The 16737-nt window shown below is 46.7% G+C and overlaps 1 protein-coding gene across 2 annotated transcripts in view; it reads left to right on the top strand.

Moving 5' to 3' along the window:
- Positions 1-9083, top strand: part of pik3cb (phosphatidylinositol-4,5-bisphosphate 3-kinase, catalytic subunit beta) — a 58257-nt gene extending 49174 nt beyond the window's left edge. For both annotated transcript variants that reach the window (XM_064303721.1, XM_064303719.1), the window contains exons 15-24: positions 138-281; positions 629-728; positions 1131-1327; positions 2886-2995; positions 3119-3197; positions 5046-5213; positions 6049-6172; positions 6298-6443; positions 6539-6671; positions 7121-9083. In XM_064303721.1, coding sequence (XP_064159791.1) covers positions 138-281; positions 629-728; positions 1131-1327; positions 2886-2995; positions 3119-3197; positions 5046-5213; positions 6049-6172; positions 6298-6443; positions 6539-6671; positions 7121-7258 — 1339 coding nt within the window. In that variant the 3' untranslated portion in view covers positions 7259-9083. The remainder of the gene's footprint in view (positions 1-137; positions 282-628; positions 729-1130; positions 1328-2885; positions 2996-3118; positions 3198-5045; positions 5214-6048; positions 6173-6297; positions 6444-6538; positions 6672-7120) is intronic.
- The last annotated feature ends 7654 nt before the right edge of the window (positions 9084-16737 follow it).

Genomic DNA, 16737 nt, shown 5'->3' with positions numbered 1-16737 from the left:
CTTGAATGAGTGGTGATGAGGAATTGCGGAGCAGGTTTTGTAAAGCGCTCGGTTACAGCTGCTCGTACAGACGCTGTGATGCAGGCCCACATCTGGCCCCTGTGTGAGAGTGCCTCTTCTTCTCTGCTTTCGGACAGCGATGAGGAGCTGTCCCAGTACCTCCTGCAGCTGGTCCAGGTCCTGCGCTACGAGCCCTACTACGACTGCGCCCTGACCCGCTTCCTGCTGGAGCGGGCCCAGGCCAACCGCAAGATCGGACACTTCCTGTTCTGGCATCTGAGGTGTGTGCAGGGTGTGCGCGTGCGTGTGTGTGTGTGTGTGTGTGTGTGTGCGCGTGCATCTGCGTGCGTGTGTGCGTTTGTGTACAAGGGGGGTCCTTTTATTATGTAAGACTACACCAGTGGGGTTTGTAGAACACACAAACACCCAGCCCCCCCCTGCTGCCTGCCTGTGTTCCCACTGTGCCCTGGGAGAGGGGGGATGGGGGGGGTCACCCAGCCCGTCACAGGTCAGGCGGATGTGTTAAGAGGGACCCGCAGGGCACCTCCGTGAGAGGGGCGCTCTGTTTGTTGTTGCTGCTCCTCCCTGATGCTCGTCCCTGACGGTGGCTGTCCTCTGTGCCCTGCAGGTCAGAGATCCACATGCCCGCCGTCTCCGTGCAGTTTGCCCTGATCCTGGAGGCCTACTGTCGCGGCAGCATCCCTCACATTGAGGTCCTTAAGAAACAGGTAGGGCCGGCCTCTACTGTGCAGTCATAGTCACCTCACCACTGCCTTTATTCAGGACTCGTACCTGTTCACTGCCCTAATTCAGTACTCTTGCCTACTCAGCCTAGTGTTGCTATGATCTCATTCTGAATGTGTTTGCTATGGGTATCTGGAGGCAAGTGGCGACAAAGCTATGGCACCTATATTTTACAAACATGTTTATAGACCACAGATTTAAGTGACAGCAGGCTGACCTTTTGTCTAACCTCCAGACCCACCTTAGCCACCCCCCCCCACCACCCCCACCACCATCATCCTGTCCAGCGCTGTCCCTTCACACAGCCCTTTGGTTTCCCTTCAGGGCGGCAGAGCTCTTCTTACTCACTGCAGTGTTTCACCTGTACATTTTAACACTTCGTTTAGGTGGAGGCACTAAGCAAGTTGAAGGCCGTGAACGAGCTGATCAAGCTGGGCACCATCAAAAACGCCCGAAACAAGACCAAGGAGGCCATGCTGACCAAAGAGGCCATGATGACCTGCCTGCGGCAGACTGGCTACGCCGAGACGCTGTCCGACCTCCACTCCCCCCTCAACCCCAGCATCATCCTCTCAGGGATCAAGTAAGCGGGGGGGTCAGGGGTCGGGTCGCCGGTGCAGCGCGTTCTTTGCTTCCTGTGAAATCACAGGAAACACATGTCCCCTGAGATTACATGCCTCTCATGGCAGGTGATGGAGTTATTTCCTATGGACTTTGTGTAGAGATGAGTGCACATGCTTGCATGCATTTTTGTGTTTAGAGGATTCTCTTATCCAGAGGGACTTGCATAATTGTATACAGAAAGGTTTAGGCAGCAAAGAGCTGACGCCAAGTCATTAGGGTCACATTCCGTTGTTAATACATAATTTACAGAGAGGTATTAAACACATAAAGCCATAGTGGGTGCTAGAGCAGGGTTGAGTGTTTCAAGTAGCTGGTGGGTCTGAGGATATGGTTTTTATATGTACCATAGGTGGGGCATAAGAATGCCATAAATGTACTAGGTCAGCATGTTCTAGAAGTATGTGTCCCTGCCTGCAGCAGTTATTAGTCTGACGGTAAGACTGCAGGTTCCATAGTGTATAATCCATAAAAGCAGAGTTGTGCAGTCATTATTTAACTGTTGCCAAGGACAACAGTGAAACTTTGTGCTAACCCCAGGACAGCCGAGAGGCTCTGCACTGTCCTGGTAAAATTAACGTCAAATAAAGAATAAACTTCACGGCCCAAATAAGACCTGAAGCTCTCTAGGTCTGTACTGCTGAATAGAAAGCCTTAGGTTACATTCCAGAACTCCCTCCAGTTTTAAGACTGTGATGCTACATGATGAAAGCTGGATTATAATAGTTGGATAGAGCCATTGCCAATCGCTGACTTCAGACGCTTTGTGTAATATCCCAGGAATGTCTTGAGGGGTACCGGAGGTTATGGGGGGGCATAGAGATGAAAGTCTTTTCAATATGATATTTCTTTTCCCCCTGATGACATTTTTAATGCTCCCAGTGCTGGCTAGAAGTATTTTCATGTCATTTTTTTGCTGAGCGTGTTTTCCTGAACGTAGTTCCACGTCCCCACAGTCCCGAGCCCTCAATCGTTTCCCAGCATGCACTGTGCTTCGGAACAGAGCCCGCTCCTCTCCCCATCACGCCTCATCCCCACAGCCCCGAGCCCCCGCTCGTTTCCCAGAATGCACTGCGCTGCCTGTGTGTGCAGCCGCTGTGTTCAGGGAGTACAGCTGTCCTCCCTCTGGAGCCCCGATTAGAGCAGTCAGCTTGGGAATGGTTCATGCTGTGTGCTAACGTGCTCGAGGCTTATCTTGGTTATCCAGTTGTGTACTATGTGCCCTGTGCACTGTGTTCGGGACTGCTGTGCTCAGGCGATGCACAGTGAGGGTTCAGTAGAGGTCCACGGATGACCCACATCCAGTGTCTTTGCCAAGTGGTTCTCACTTCCCCCATCCTATTCAATGGATAAATACCCTGAATTCACCCCCGGACCAGTTCAAATAAGACAGCAGATATTACAAAAACAGCAGCTTGACCTGGATTTCTCTTGCCCCCTCTTCCTCCTCTGTACTCTTCTTCCTGTCTTTGCCTATTTCCTGCTCTCTTTCTCCCTCTCTCTATCTCCCCTTGTGGCAGTGTGGAGAAGTGCAGATACATGGATTCGAAGATGAAGCCTTTGTGGATTGTGTACAACAACAAGCTCCTGGGGGGTGACACACTAGGCATCATTTTCAAGAATGGAGATGGTGAGTGAGGGAGGAGGGATAGAGGGAATGAAAGGGATGACTGCAGAATATATACCTGTGGACCAATTATGAAATGACCTCCACTCTTCTGTCCTCTCTCTCTCTCTCTCTCTCTCTCTCCAGACCTGCGGCAGGATATGCTCACTTTGCAGATCCTGGGTTTGATGGACCTGCTTTGGAAGGAGGCCAACTTGGACCTTAGGTACGGTACCACCCTGTCTTTACACACAGCTCACACGCACCACACATCTCAAGCCTGCACCTCACGTACAATCCCACCCTGTTTCAGAGGCCCTCTGTCCTGCTCAATCCTCCCAGCTGTACATCTGTCTGTCTCCTGCTGTCCTTCATCGGCTGGCTCTTCTCCCGTCTCCCCGCTGTCTGTCTGTCTGTCCGTCTGTCTGCCTGCGCAGCCAGCTGGACCGCGCGCAGCGGCTCTGTCGAAGGCAGGAAGGAAGAAGGCGCTTAGCGGGCCAGAGCTGCCTGCAGGCCTGTCAGCAGCCCTGTCAGCCCACGGGCCACAGAGTTCAACGGGAGGGCAGGGAGAGACAGGAAATGATAAGACAGTGAATAAAAGACAAGTAAAGCGACTTTTAGAGAAAGGGGTTTGTGAAAGGACAGTGGATATGGTGAGAGGCAGTGAGAGATGGTGAGTGACGGTGAAAGAGCGGGAGAGAGAAGGAGAGAGAGGGAGGGAGAGAGAAAGAGAGAGAGCGGTGGTCCACAGGACGTGCCCTCCGGCTGACTTGTGCGAGAGGCTCTCCAACTGGGATGTTTGTTCCTGCCGCAGCTCTGGGGCTTTCATCCTCTCCTGCAGGGAAGGGGAAGCTGTTGGAGGGGGGCCTGGCGTAGCTGACACACCACTGAGGCCCCCGTCAGCGCGACCCCTGACCCCCCACCCCCCCACCCTGCGCTCACGCGCGCACACACACACACACACACGCACACACTCCTGCACCAGCAAGGCAGTCAGCCGGCTCTCCACGAGCACGGAACACCACACGGAACATTCTTCCCGCGTCCGCTTAATCGGATCCATCCCCTCCTCCACACGTATCCCGTGCCGCCCTAACCGCCAACAGCCCCCCCCCCCCCCCAAAACCTCTCTGCGGCCTGACATCACGCCAGCTGATCTCTGCCAGGTCCAATGAGCTGTGACGGGGCCTCGGGTGCCTTCGCCGAAATGAGGACCAGCTCTCCTCTCCCCTGTCCCCTTCTCCGTGGCGTGGGGGGGGGTGGGTTGGGGAAGGGAGATGGCTCCTCCAACCCGTCGCAGGAAGTGTTCGCCGTGTCAAGAAAGGCCTCACGGTTTGTAAACAGTCGGCTGCCTTTGTACTGGCCCTCCACATCTGGAGCTGGCCAGATGAGATGCGGCCTGTTTTGACAGCGGAGTCCCTGCAGCGTTGTTTTGCAAAACGGGGCTCAGTCCTCCTAAAGTTGGACCCGGGGTGTCGAGGAAGAGAAGTGTGGGAGGGGGAGGGTGAGCTTTCTCTCCCTGTCCCTCCCTCTCTTCTAGTCTTTGCGTCTCTTTTTTTTTTAGCAATGACCCTAATTCTCCGTGTTTGGTGATGTGTGTCCAGAATGTGGGATTAGGTGATCCCTCCAGCATAAATGGAACACACATGCTCGTCAAAGTGTTTTTCCCTCCAACACGTCCTCCACGTGTTCATGACTCACACATTTAATCCAATCTTCCTGCTGCTTATTGCTGCCACAGGCAGGTTTGGATTTCATTACCAATTCACAAAATATGAGCGCATGGAAATTCACCTAGAAAATTCTGAGGAGTGGAGGGCCCTCTAGTGGATGATCTTTTTAATGCGTTCACGGGCACCAAAAGAAAGGGTTTAAGCCTTGCATCGTTTATCTGGCTGCAGCTGCTTTGGTATGCCATTTACATTTTTTTAAATGGTATTTATATTTGCTTAAAAATGAATTTTATTTTGTTGAACATCATATGGACCAAGGCATCTGATACGGATAATGAGAACAGCGAATCCTGATGAAGGTCTGTAGCATTAACGCTGCTGCGGATACTGTGTCTGTGCAGAATCGTGCCTTACGGATGCCTAGCGACGGGAGACCGGTCCGGCCTGATCGAGGTGGTGTCGGCTGCGGAGACCATCGCCAATATCCAGCTGACCAGCAGCAACGTGGCGGCGGCCGCTGCCTTCAACAAAGACGCCCTGCTCAACTGGCTCAAGGAGAAGAACTCTGGGTAAAATGCTAGCAGCGCTCTTTGACTGTGGGAGTGAGAATGCGATTGTGCAGCTGGACTGGCATCCCACTGACTGACTCCTTGGTATCCCATGGTTACGGGCACAGGACGTAACCCACTGTGATGGGATGCAGGATAATGCAGTGCCATGACAACCATGGAGCAGGATTGTGGTTGTTTAGAGTCCAGGATGAATCTTTCTGGGTCTGTGAATGGGCTGTCTGATAAGATCAAGAGGCTAGATAATATGGTACCATTCAAATGGACGTTTTTATAATAAACTTTAAATATTAATTTTGACCTGCTTGCAAAATTAGAATTGATCAAATTCAATCTAAACGAATAACACAAATGTGAGCAACAATATTGTGTAATGTTGTGTAATCTCCGAAACAAAATAAATGTTAAAATCCAGGGAATCAGTTTATTCTCACCAAGCCAAAAAAACTGCAGTTGAAGTTCAAACTGGTTACTCATTGCAGTTTCTTCATGTACGCTAGTAGCTCGTTTCAGACCTGTCTTTTCATATTGTTTTAAATGAAAGCCCAAACTATTTATTCGTCATATATTTGTGACATGCAGCAAATGGTTATACTTTTTCTGGGAAATGTACTGTACATGAGTATATTTTGGGATGGGAAACTAAAATACTGCAAAAATGAAGACATGTTTCAACCAGAGCAGTTGGCAGGGAAGAATAGACCTGTGCTATACTCTACCATGCCACTCACTTTGGAAGTGATGTATGTATGTAGAGTTAGAGCGGCACTGTGCACCTGTTGTTAAAGCTGCTGATAGCCGCTAGTTTGACTGCCTTTGTTCTGTGCTATTGCAGAGATGCCCTGGACCGTGCCATTGAGGAGTTCACCCTGTCCTGTGCCGGCTACTGTGTAGCCACCTACGTGCTGGGCATCGGGGACAGGCATAGCGACAACATCATGGTCCGCAGCACTGGGCAGGTGAGCTCCTGTCACATGACCCTTCCAACCCCGCCCCGTTCAGCCCCGAGAGGAGGGGACGAGAGGCAAATCTGAGGATTTCAGGAGATTGAGAATTTTCTGATGTGCCTGAATGTGTCTTTCAGCTCTTTCACATTGACTTTGGACATATCCTGGGGAACTTCAAGTCCAAGTTTGGAATCAAAAGGGAGAGGGTTCCTTTCATCCTTACCCACGACTTCATCCACGTCATCCAGCAGGGCAAGACGGGGAACACGGAGAAATTTGGCAGGTGAGTACCCGTCCCTTGGGCCGTCAGCCCCCCCGTGATGCAGCTTCTCTGCTGGGCTGACGGGGTGAGGTAACCGCCTGCTCTCTCTGTTCCAGTTTTCGGCAGTACTGCGAGGACGCCTACCTGATCCTCCGGAGGAACGGGAATCTCTTCATCACCCTGTTCGCCCTGATGCTGACCGCTGGCCTGCCAGAGCTCACCTCTGTCAAAGACATTCAGTATCTAAAGGTGAGGAGCAGCCTCACATGGTTGTACGGGGAGGCGCAGAAGGGTGGGGGAGGGGGAGAAGAGGGAGCAGAGGATGGATAGTAGGGTGAGTTGTAGGAGGGAGAGAAGGTTTGTGTGTAGGAGAGAGAAGGTTTGGGTGTACTAGAGTGAAAGTTGGGTGTAGGAGGGAGAAGTTTGGAGTGTAGGGGCAAGAAGGTTGGGTGTAGGAGAAATGAGTTTGGGTGTAGGAGAGAGAGGTTTCGGTGTAGGAGAGAGAGGTTTGGGAGGATGGAGGGAAGGGTAGAGTGTAGGTTCAGGAGCTGAGTGTTCAGGCTGGACTAAGGAGATTAGCAGGAGACCTGGTAACAGTGAGAGCTGGAGGAATGACTGAGTCTGCACTCAGACAGACAGAGCGAGACGGAGAGAGCGTAGAGAGTGACGCTGTACTAACAGGCGTTTGCTGACTGCAGGACTCGCTGGCCCTGGGGAAGACTGACGAGGAAGCGCTCAAACAATTCCGCCAGAAGTTCGACGAGGCACTCAGAGAGAGCTGGACCACCAAAGTGAACTGGATGGCACACAATGTGGCCAAAGACAACCGGTCCTAGTGCCAGACTGCAGACCACTGACCAATCAGCGCACTAAAGAAGGGAACTGAGGATGCGGAGCACCACGTGAGCGGGGCAGAGCTTCCTATCAGTGACACCCCCCACCCAAAAAAACTAAACAAAGAAAAAACCCTGCACTCTAAGCTACTCTGCCTCCTCGTGGACCTTGACCAGGACAATGTCTGTTGTTCATTTTGGTTTCCTTCATTCTGTAACATATCTGTGTAGATGGTAATCACGTGTTGCGGAATTTGCACGCTGAAAGGACCCGATATCCCTGTGTTGTGTTGTTGTGGAACAGCCAAGGGGGAAAGGTGAAAGAGGTCCTGCCTCCACCTTACACTGTAGCCATGCCCTGACTGTCTAAGGCTTTATTTCAGCTAGAGTAAGAGGGAAACGTAGATTGAATGACATAGGCACAGCAGCTCTAATCCTGTATAGCCTTGAAGATGTAATACAGAAAAAAGGGGGGTGAGTTGCTGAGGTCAAAGGTCGCCAGGCCTCCAAGCTACAAATAGAAAGCATCTTTCCCCTAATGTCTGAGGGGACAGTCCCATGCTCTCCATCTGAAAGGCTAACGGCCAGCACGGTTAACGGACACGAAGCCGCCTTTACCCAAGTCTTAAACGACGCCAAAATGTACACGCCTGAGCAAAGTGCATTTCTTAACTGTTCATAGCGATGGCTCCTTTGGGAAGATTTCAGACACGTGCCTCAGACTGTGGGGTTTTTTAAATGTCTTTTTTGTTTTGGTTTTCTTTTTTTGTTTGTTTTTTATGTCTATGTGCCAGACTACTTCAGAACTGTAAAGAGAGCCTTGAGCCTTGAGCCTTGGTCCGGGTTCAGACCACCGCCGCCAATTTGGACCGCTAAACACTGGAATCTCATTGTGCGGAGATGCTTCGAGTCGGGTTCCCGGAATTTCACAGAAAGAAGAGTGTTTTAAACATGTAATTCACTTCTGCTTTTTAACGAAGATTTTTTTGAAAATCATTTCACCTGAAAAGACTGTCTGGAAAAAACAGAAAGTACCTCTTCAAGTTCGGGGATGCATACAGTAATTGCCCTATGTTGGTGATGCGTAGGAAGAGGGTATCTCATTCCAAGGGTTCAAGGGTCACATGGCAGGGGTTTGAGTCTGGGCGGGTCTCGCTGCTTCAGAACAGTGAGTAAATATCTGAGGCTTCGTGTCACATGACTCTCCCATTCTCTCACGGTCCTCAGTTTCAAATAGTAACTTGTCTAATGCCGTTTGCTAAACGCAAATAGTTACCATAGACAATTTTGGTGGTAATTGTACAAAGGACTTGCAAAAGAAAATAATACCAATAACTTTGATCCAGGACCAAAATGAAACCAGACCAGTCACCTTTCTTTTATTGTGTTTTCTGCTCAAAGGGGAATGTATGTTTTAAAATGAGGAATATGTGGATTTTAAATAGTGTCTTTTATATCCGCAGATGTGGGTGGTACTGTGGGTTCAAAAGCAGCCCACTGGTAAGAACTGCCAGCCAGAAAGCATTATGGACCATTTACTTTGAATGTTTCAAAGCTACTTGTTTTTTTTACAAGGTGCTCTTCCAACATCTGCATTTGATTTTGTGCAATATACGTATATAGATATATATATACACACACATATATATATATATGAACCTCGGCTCTCTGAGTCTGCTTGTAATGTATATTTCAATGGGTTCTTATGTGATGCTGCTGTACTTCGCACCGGTAGCCTTGAATTCTTCTTGTAGACACTGAATATGTACAGGCTTTGTTTGGTAGATGTTTTTCATAGGAAGTTTTATTAAAGTTATTTTACCTTTTACTTATTTTTTAAATTATTTTTCATTTTCACGGTCATTTTGTGCTGTCCCAGCTTTAAGAAGGAAGCGCCTGTGATGCGGGTGGCTGGATGAGTGTAATGTGCCGTAAGGTCCCTGCGCTCCAGGGCTGCAGGACGGTCACTGCGCGCTTTCTCTGTCGTCGGTCGGATGAATGTCACCGCATGGCACGCGTGACCCCTTTCCGCCTGACTGACTCTGACTTTGCGCACCGTGCTGGAATCGTCCATGTTTTCCCTGCAGGTGTGAGACAGGGCTTCATTCACAAACCCATTAATGCCACGTCACACTACACTTTGATTAAAAAGAGAATTGCAAAAATAATCTGACCTACTACTACTTGCTTTACTTCCGCACTGCACTGCACAGACAGAGTAGCACAGCATTGTAATGATGTTGATTTGCACAGAGGCTGAGGGGTTGGGTGCGTCTCAGTGTGTTGATTATCATCACACGTGAAGGCTGCTGCATCTGCGAGTTTGGTTTGCGGTTGCCCGCATCTGTGGGCCCGGCTGGTAAGACCACTTTATGCTTCTCCAGTTGTGCCGATGCCGTGGTGCCGCCCACACGAGTGGACTGTCGGACCTGCCATCGCCCCCGCCCCCACCCGTCATATACAGAATCTGTCCCTCTGGCCTTTTATATCTATTCCAGGTGGTTTAATCTCAGTCTCCATCTCAGCAAAATAAAGACATTTTTAATAAGGAAGAAAACATAATGTGCTTCTCTGCACATCTAATTCCCTCACAGCACATTGTGTCCATGGGCAGCCTCATTCTGAGGGGCCTCTAACCACTTCCTGATGTCCTGGTCCAGGTCAATGATAAAACGTTCATTAACCAGACAAGTAGCTACCTCCCTTTATAGGGCTCTTTGACAATATGTTGTCTTCAGCCTAAAAGCCCATTTTATTTGGAACACTGCAGACCACAGGTTAAAGGTTTAATGGTGTTTTGAATGTGTTCCCACCACTATGTTTTTAGGGCAAAATAATCACAATAAGAAGCGTCCATAGCCTAGGCTCTGATTGTTAGAGGCACAATGTGACATATCAGGCACTAGAAAACAAATGAAGATTCTCTTGCTTAGTAGATAAAGTAGTTAACTTGATGAGAAGCTAGCCTGCCTTTTAGCTGTAAAGCAAATGAGCACTTCTTAGGTATTATGCTATTTTCTTGCTTTGTCATTAGCTTGCTAGCACGATTGTTTTTTAGCAAGCTCACTCCAATCTACTACAAGCCAGCGATAGAAACCCCTGAGGTCTTTCATTAATGATGTAAACAAGACACCAGTATCCAGCAGCCTAGTCTTTAGTGTCTGAGTAGTCTCCTACATTTGACCAGTCAGACTAGTGTGGTTACTCATCATTACATTTTCATAATTTTGTCTGAAAAATAAATAGAAACCCACAGACTATACAGTATTCTTGTTCTCATCTTTCCCTGGTGTATCCAGGGCCTTACAGCACTATCTTTAAACTAATATTTTTGTTGGGGCTGTATTATAGCCTATTGATTAACTGCTTTTGTGGCTAAAGGCACCATGTTCATTAGCTGAAATAAGTCTATTTTTTCAATCTCAAGAGGATGAGTCTGTGTCTTTTGCAACCAAGAGATATTGTTTTGCCCAATTCAAGAGCAGATGGCTGTATTGAGGGTTCATGTAAGTGTAAAGTCACTGTGTGGATTAACCAGAAAGTGTAATCGCCCCACCAGGTGTTCGATACCTGTTGTTTCATTACGTTTTTGACATGGAATGAGATGTGGATGTACAAGTTGTTCAGAACAGTTTTAACAAGGCTATAGATTCTAAGAAGTTATTTCTAGATGATTCCACTGTGCATTGACTGCTGCTCGCCCTCATAGTGAGAATTCCAGGCATTTCCAGGTCAGTCTGAGCGCTTTGCTGCATGGCCTTTCACAGCACCACAGGTGGAGGCAGCACAGTTTCATTTGAGAGCACATTTCTAACTGTTACTCTGGGGACAGTGGAGGCTCGCTCACCGCCTACAGTTTTACCTCTGTCTGCATTATTTTGTTTGCTTGAAAGCCGCCTCTGACAGTTTCACTTGAAAAGTTCAGCGGCCCCCGCAAAAACAGACGAAAAATGTAAATGTGAGTTTGCATGAGACAGCAGTAACCTGAGTCGCTGCCGTGTCCTTGGTGACGCATGCGATCGTTCCGCTGTAATTCGGTCTGAGAAGTCGGCTGGCTTTCTGATTGCCATTCACGTCTATGTCTGTAAAATCTGGCCTTGAGTTTGATTAGACAGCCTGCATTTCCGATCTGACATTGTTATTACACAGCTTTAACACATGAATGGTGTGGAGTTCAGGCTTTTAACTGCAACCCATGCTGTTTATGACTGCTTCAGTGTCACCCCTGGATGCAAATGCCTTTTTTTTCCTTTTTACGGTGTCCTCATCAAGGGAGAGGGACCGGAAATGATTCACCTCCACTGGCTCTGTTCTGGATCAGGGAGAGAGGGAACGTGCTGTACACCGGTTCAGAAACATTATGGTGTTCTTGGCACTGAAACGACTGCACACCACAAACCACAGTGGTTTCCAGGTTGTCAGTGTGTATAAGTTGATCCGTACAGTTGAAAACAAGGTTCGTCACATCCTAGTACTTTCTGTTGTTATGAGGTGCTGTAGTTGGCACCAGTTGTTCAGAAAGGAGTAAATAAACATGGCAGAGAACTACCCTGAATCTTTTACTAGCGCGTGTGCATCCTTAGGCCCAGATCAAATCAGGGCTGTGTCACTGCTGATTGGGCCAGTAGTCCCACAGCACTGTTAATCAGTCGTAATGTCAGCCAGGGACAGATGCTTCTACTTGGCAGGGTAACCCTTACCTCATCGCTCACAAGTGACTCCTCTGGTTAGACAGGAACCTGCAGTGTGCCTGTTCCAGCTGCGTGGACCTCCAATGCAGTTACTGAAGCAGTTCACTTGGTGGGTTCAAGGTGGAAAAGAACTGGTTCACTGACAACATGCATTTTTGAGCATATGTGCTAGTGTGTGGCTTTCTAGAAGTCACCAGGATGTTACAGCAATGGGATGAGTTGACATGTATATTTTGTAGTGGAGGTGCCAAGTTGTTGAAGGGACAACATTAGGTTGTATTATCTATACAGTATATTATCTGGCCGTATTTAGAACTGCGTTCGTTTTAGGACACCATACATATGAAAGATCATTAGGAACTTTGGCGACAGGCCTGGACCCACATGGCTAATGAAGCTTAAAGTACTCTCAGTACTCGTAATCTCAGTGAAAAGAGGTTCAGCATATACTCTGATATTATTTTATATATAGTAATTTGGATTGAGGAGGTAGAGCATGAACAGAATTTCATGACTAAATTCGCTTGACATTTCAAGACTCATTTCAGCACAGTAACAGATTTACTGTAGACACAGCCTAAAGGTAAATTTACAGTGGGCTAAATGCCTGGTTCACTTCATCTTACTTTGCTGTGTGGCAATGACGGAGCGTGCTAGAAATATTTGAAAAGTCTTCCATTCGATGAATTCTTCTCAAAATCCTCCAATGCTTCCTCCCCCCCCAAACTACACACACGCATGCATCTATGCACACTCGCACATGCACACACATACACAGGCGCACACACCAGCCGTCTCTCTGTGCTTCTAATTATGTGGCATAATGCTAGGCTGTGACTCATCTTGGGCGAGGGTGGGTGTGGGCTGGTCCTCCGGGAATCACCCCTCACTGCTCAGACAGGCCTCAGTCAGGAGCCACGCACCACTACTCTGTCCCACGCCTGACCTGACACACATGAGCGCTTCACCCAAATCGCTCCAAGAAGCTCCTGCAGCACAAACCTCCGGCTCTGCCCAACGACCCCAGGTCACTTTGTTAAGTCGAAATAAGGAGTTACTCTGAAGCACAAAAAGGACTACGAGCTTTAATCTTTCCCTGTGCGGTGAATGATCGAGCTTTATCACTGCTGCATTGTGGGAAGCAGTGTCTGCGGAACCCCCCCAAGTACTTGAAGGACGTGGTCACTGACTCACTGTGGGTTGGAGTGAGGCCTGTGGGAGGATTACATTGCGCTGCTGGTGAGTAGGAGGGGTTGCCTGCCTACCTGCCTCCACCTCCACTTCCACTCTGACCCACCACTGGGGGGATTCTGCTCTCTGGTCACCTTCATCTTGCAGTCCTTGCACGTGCAAATCGGGGCGACTACTAGACCGAAGAGAAGTGGAGTTGCCGTTGGTGTGGAGGCAAATTATTACGCAACAGAGTATGTTGTATGTGACAGGGTTAGAAAAGCAACAGGGTATGTTGTATGTGACAGGGGTAAAAAGGCACAGAGTAGGTTGTATATGACAGGGGTAAAAAGGCACAGGGTTGAGGCATTCTCTGTGTTCCACTTTCAATGTGTTTGACGCAAGAGATGATTAGGTATTCAGCACAATTGGCACATTTAGCCACAATAAACGTAAATAGCATCCAAAAGAACATTCTGTGGTCAGATAACACACATTATGTTAAAAAAACAGGAAACCATTAGGTTTGCGCTTGCGTTGGTCCACATACTTCCAACTCTCAGTAACAGTAAACTAGACCTGTTTGATTCCTCACAAGTAACTTTCCTAGGCAACATAGTACCTGACTCAGCCTGGCTTAGAAGCCTTCAGCCTCTGTTTCTGATTGGCTGGGTACTCAGCATTTATCACTTGTCATTGGTTGAGGGCTACTGAGATAAACTAATGTGTGCCATGCTTGTTTGCACCTTTTGTAACAAATCCCTTGTATTCATATAAATACATTTTGATTTGACTTAATTTCAAGTTATGTCAAATCAAAATATATTTATATAAATACAAGGGATTTGTTACAACATGCTTCACATTATACCGCAGCCTAAACCATCACAAAAACCAGTTTAGGCTACTGTGACAATTCTTAGGAGGAACCAAACTCAATAGGGAGAGGCCATTGTCCTCTGGTTGTCGATCAGCCTCTGGTGCTTCTCTGGCTCAGGCTGTGATTCATTGTGGCCATTGATTGCACCTGTTAGTACAGCTGGAATTAGGGACAGGTTACTAGAATGAATGCAGTTTGTGCCTGATTTCCTTACAGAAAAACAAATTGATAGCTTCAGAATTGTACTTCAGGTAACAAGCACAAGTAGGCATCTACACCAAGTAATACAGTCACATAATTCACATTCCCTAGTCTCTTCGTGTTTAGTGGCTCTTCCATTATTTGTGGGGTGAAGTTGCCTATGAGTCATAATTTTAGGTTGCCAGGTAACCGGTTTCTTCAACATTCTGCACCCTAAGCATTATCAGTGATTTTGTAAAGAAGGTGCTTACTAATACACTGCAAAAAATGTCTGTCTCTCAACAAGTATTTTAGTCTTGTAATGACGCTTAGAATCTTGTTTTTTTCCTCTTAAGTAGAATGTTTTATCTTGTTTTAAGTTACTTTTTGACAAATTAAATTTTCTTACCCCATTGGCAAGTCTTGAAATCAATCAAACTGTGTCACCTCATTAACAATATTTCTGTCTTATTTACAAAAAAGTATTAGAAATGAGATTTTAAGTCTAAATATATAGTTTTTGCAGTGCATATGTAATTTTAACCAATGTTTTACATCTGTAAAGCAAATGGAGGTCTCATATACAATTTCATACATTAAAAACTTTAATGAAAATATTGCATTTAATTTATAACAGATATATATGGAGCATTTAAAAAAAAAAAGATACATAAGAATGCAAACAAACCCCCTCACACTGCAACCTCCACCAAATTCCACCAATTTTATATGTAGCATATTCACTAGCAACCCCTAAAGGGATCTACGTAGGGCGGGGGTGAAACCTGTCTATCAAACGATGATTCCAACTGTACCAAAAACTCGGCCACACTGATCAGACAGAGTATGATTCAGATCAGTAATACTGATTAGTTTTTGGATAACAAGAGTCAGCTGAAGTCTGTGAGATTGTTATTTACACGCATTATGTGATTTATATGCTTTACATTCATCCATATGTTCTACATACATAGATGCTTGTTTTGTGTTGCACACACTGCAGTAGCACCCAGAGACAATTTCTTTTCAGTAGGTTAAAAGTAGGATCTAATGCTGAAATAATAATAACATGGCAAAGAATTTCACGCCGGAAATAATTTGTCTGTGGACTGTTCGGTCTTGGAATTTGTGATGAACTAAAACATGTCTTTCATTTGGGAATCGATTCAGAGGCATTTTGTGGGACTGAATGATACATTTTCTTTGGCCTTCATCCAGTCTGCTTTCCCTGTTTAGTGACATGAGTTTGTGAAAATGAAGCCATGGCCAGAACAAAGGTGACAGATGGCACCTTTAGCAATACACCACAACACAGGGCAGGGGCCTCAGCTCTCCTCATTTTGTTTCATTGTCAAATACTGCACACTTTCGCACTTGTTTTTCACTTCTGGATGTCCACGCCCAAAGAAAAGAAATATCAATATCTAAATGTCCACTAAATGTGATAAATTTGCCATTTTGGTTGATTTGTTGCCGCGATGACAGCCATTTTGCACTTGCACAGTCATTTGATGCCAATGGCCTTGATTGCATTTTGACAAATCTGTATCCAGCATTCAGAATCCCTGTTGGCTGTGAAAGTGCACTAGGTAGGAAAGGGTGGCATGTTTGCATTTGACAGAAGTAGATTTTTCACTTTCAATTTGCATTAAAAGCAGTATGAAATGTATAATGGCTATGCTATGGCAATTGTCGAATTGATGTCTTTGACATCAAATTTTCTGACGAGGAAAAGCAGCAAGAGAGTTACTGAGGTGTACAGTCATCACCCCCAATAAATCACTTAAATGAGCCACTCTTCTGTGATGCAGAGGGCAGGGAGCTGTTTTATTGGCTGGTCCCTGATCCCCTGTGACTCACTCTGTTGATTGACGTCACAGAAAAAAAAACTGTTCTTTTGGAAATGGCTTTGTGTGCTTATTCCTTTGTATACATGAGGCAGGTCCACCAGATGTTGGGTTTGCAGTCATTTGCAATAAATGGCTGTTTGTGCCTTTCCAACGATGACACATCTTGGCACCAATTTCCACCCAAACTTTAGATATTACTTTGATGCAGCAACAGGGAGCACCTGAAAGTGCTAACAGTACAACATATGTTTTCACCATAGGTTTTTCTCTGTTGATTGCTCTCTCTCTGTCTCTCTCTGTCTCTCTCTCTCTGTCTCTCTCTCGCTCTCTCACTGTATGTTTCTCACTTTACATTTGTCCATCGGTGTCTGAGCCCATTGCTCTGTATGGTTTATCTTTTAATGCCAATTTTCCATTTGCTGTAGCATTCCAGTTCCCACCTCTAAGAGATGCAATACTCCAAAAATCCAACAGAGGGAGACACACAATCAGTTGCAGGTGCACTGTTTTCCATAATGATGGATGGGTTGAATTCAAATGGCACATTTCCCAAATTAAGCATTTGCCTTGCATGACCATCTGAACAACTTCCCTGGTATTTTCCCCATTTAAACGTTTCATTTTTAAATATTTTATACAGATGTTCATTTGAATTTTGTGAGGCCACAGTTTTGAGCGCATGTTGCATTGTATTGATGGCTGATGCCTGTC

This window comes from Anguilla rostrata, chromosome 12 (genome assembly GCF_018555375.3).
Source record: "Anguilla rostrata isolate EN2019 chromosome 12, ASM1855537v3, whole genome shotgun sequence".
NCBI lineage: Eukaryota > Metazoa > Chordata > Actinopteri > Anguilliformes > Anguillidae > Anguilla > Anguilla rostrata.
This window is presented reverse-complemented; position numbering and strand designations above follow the sequence as displayed.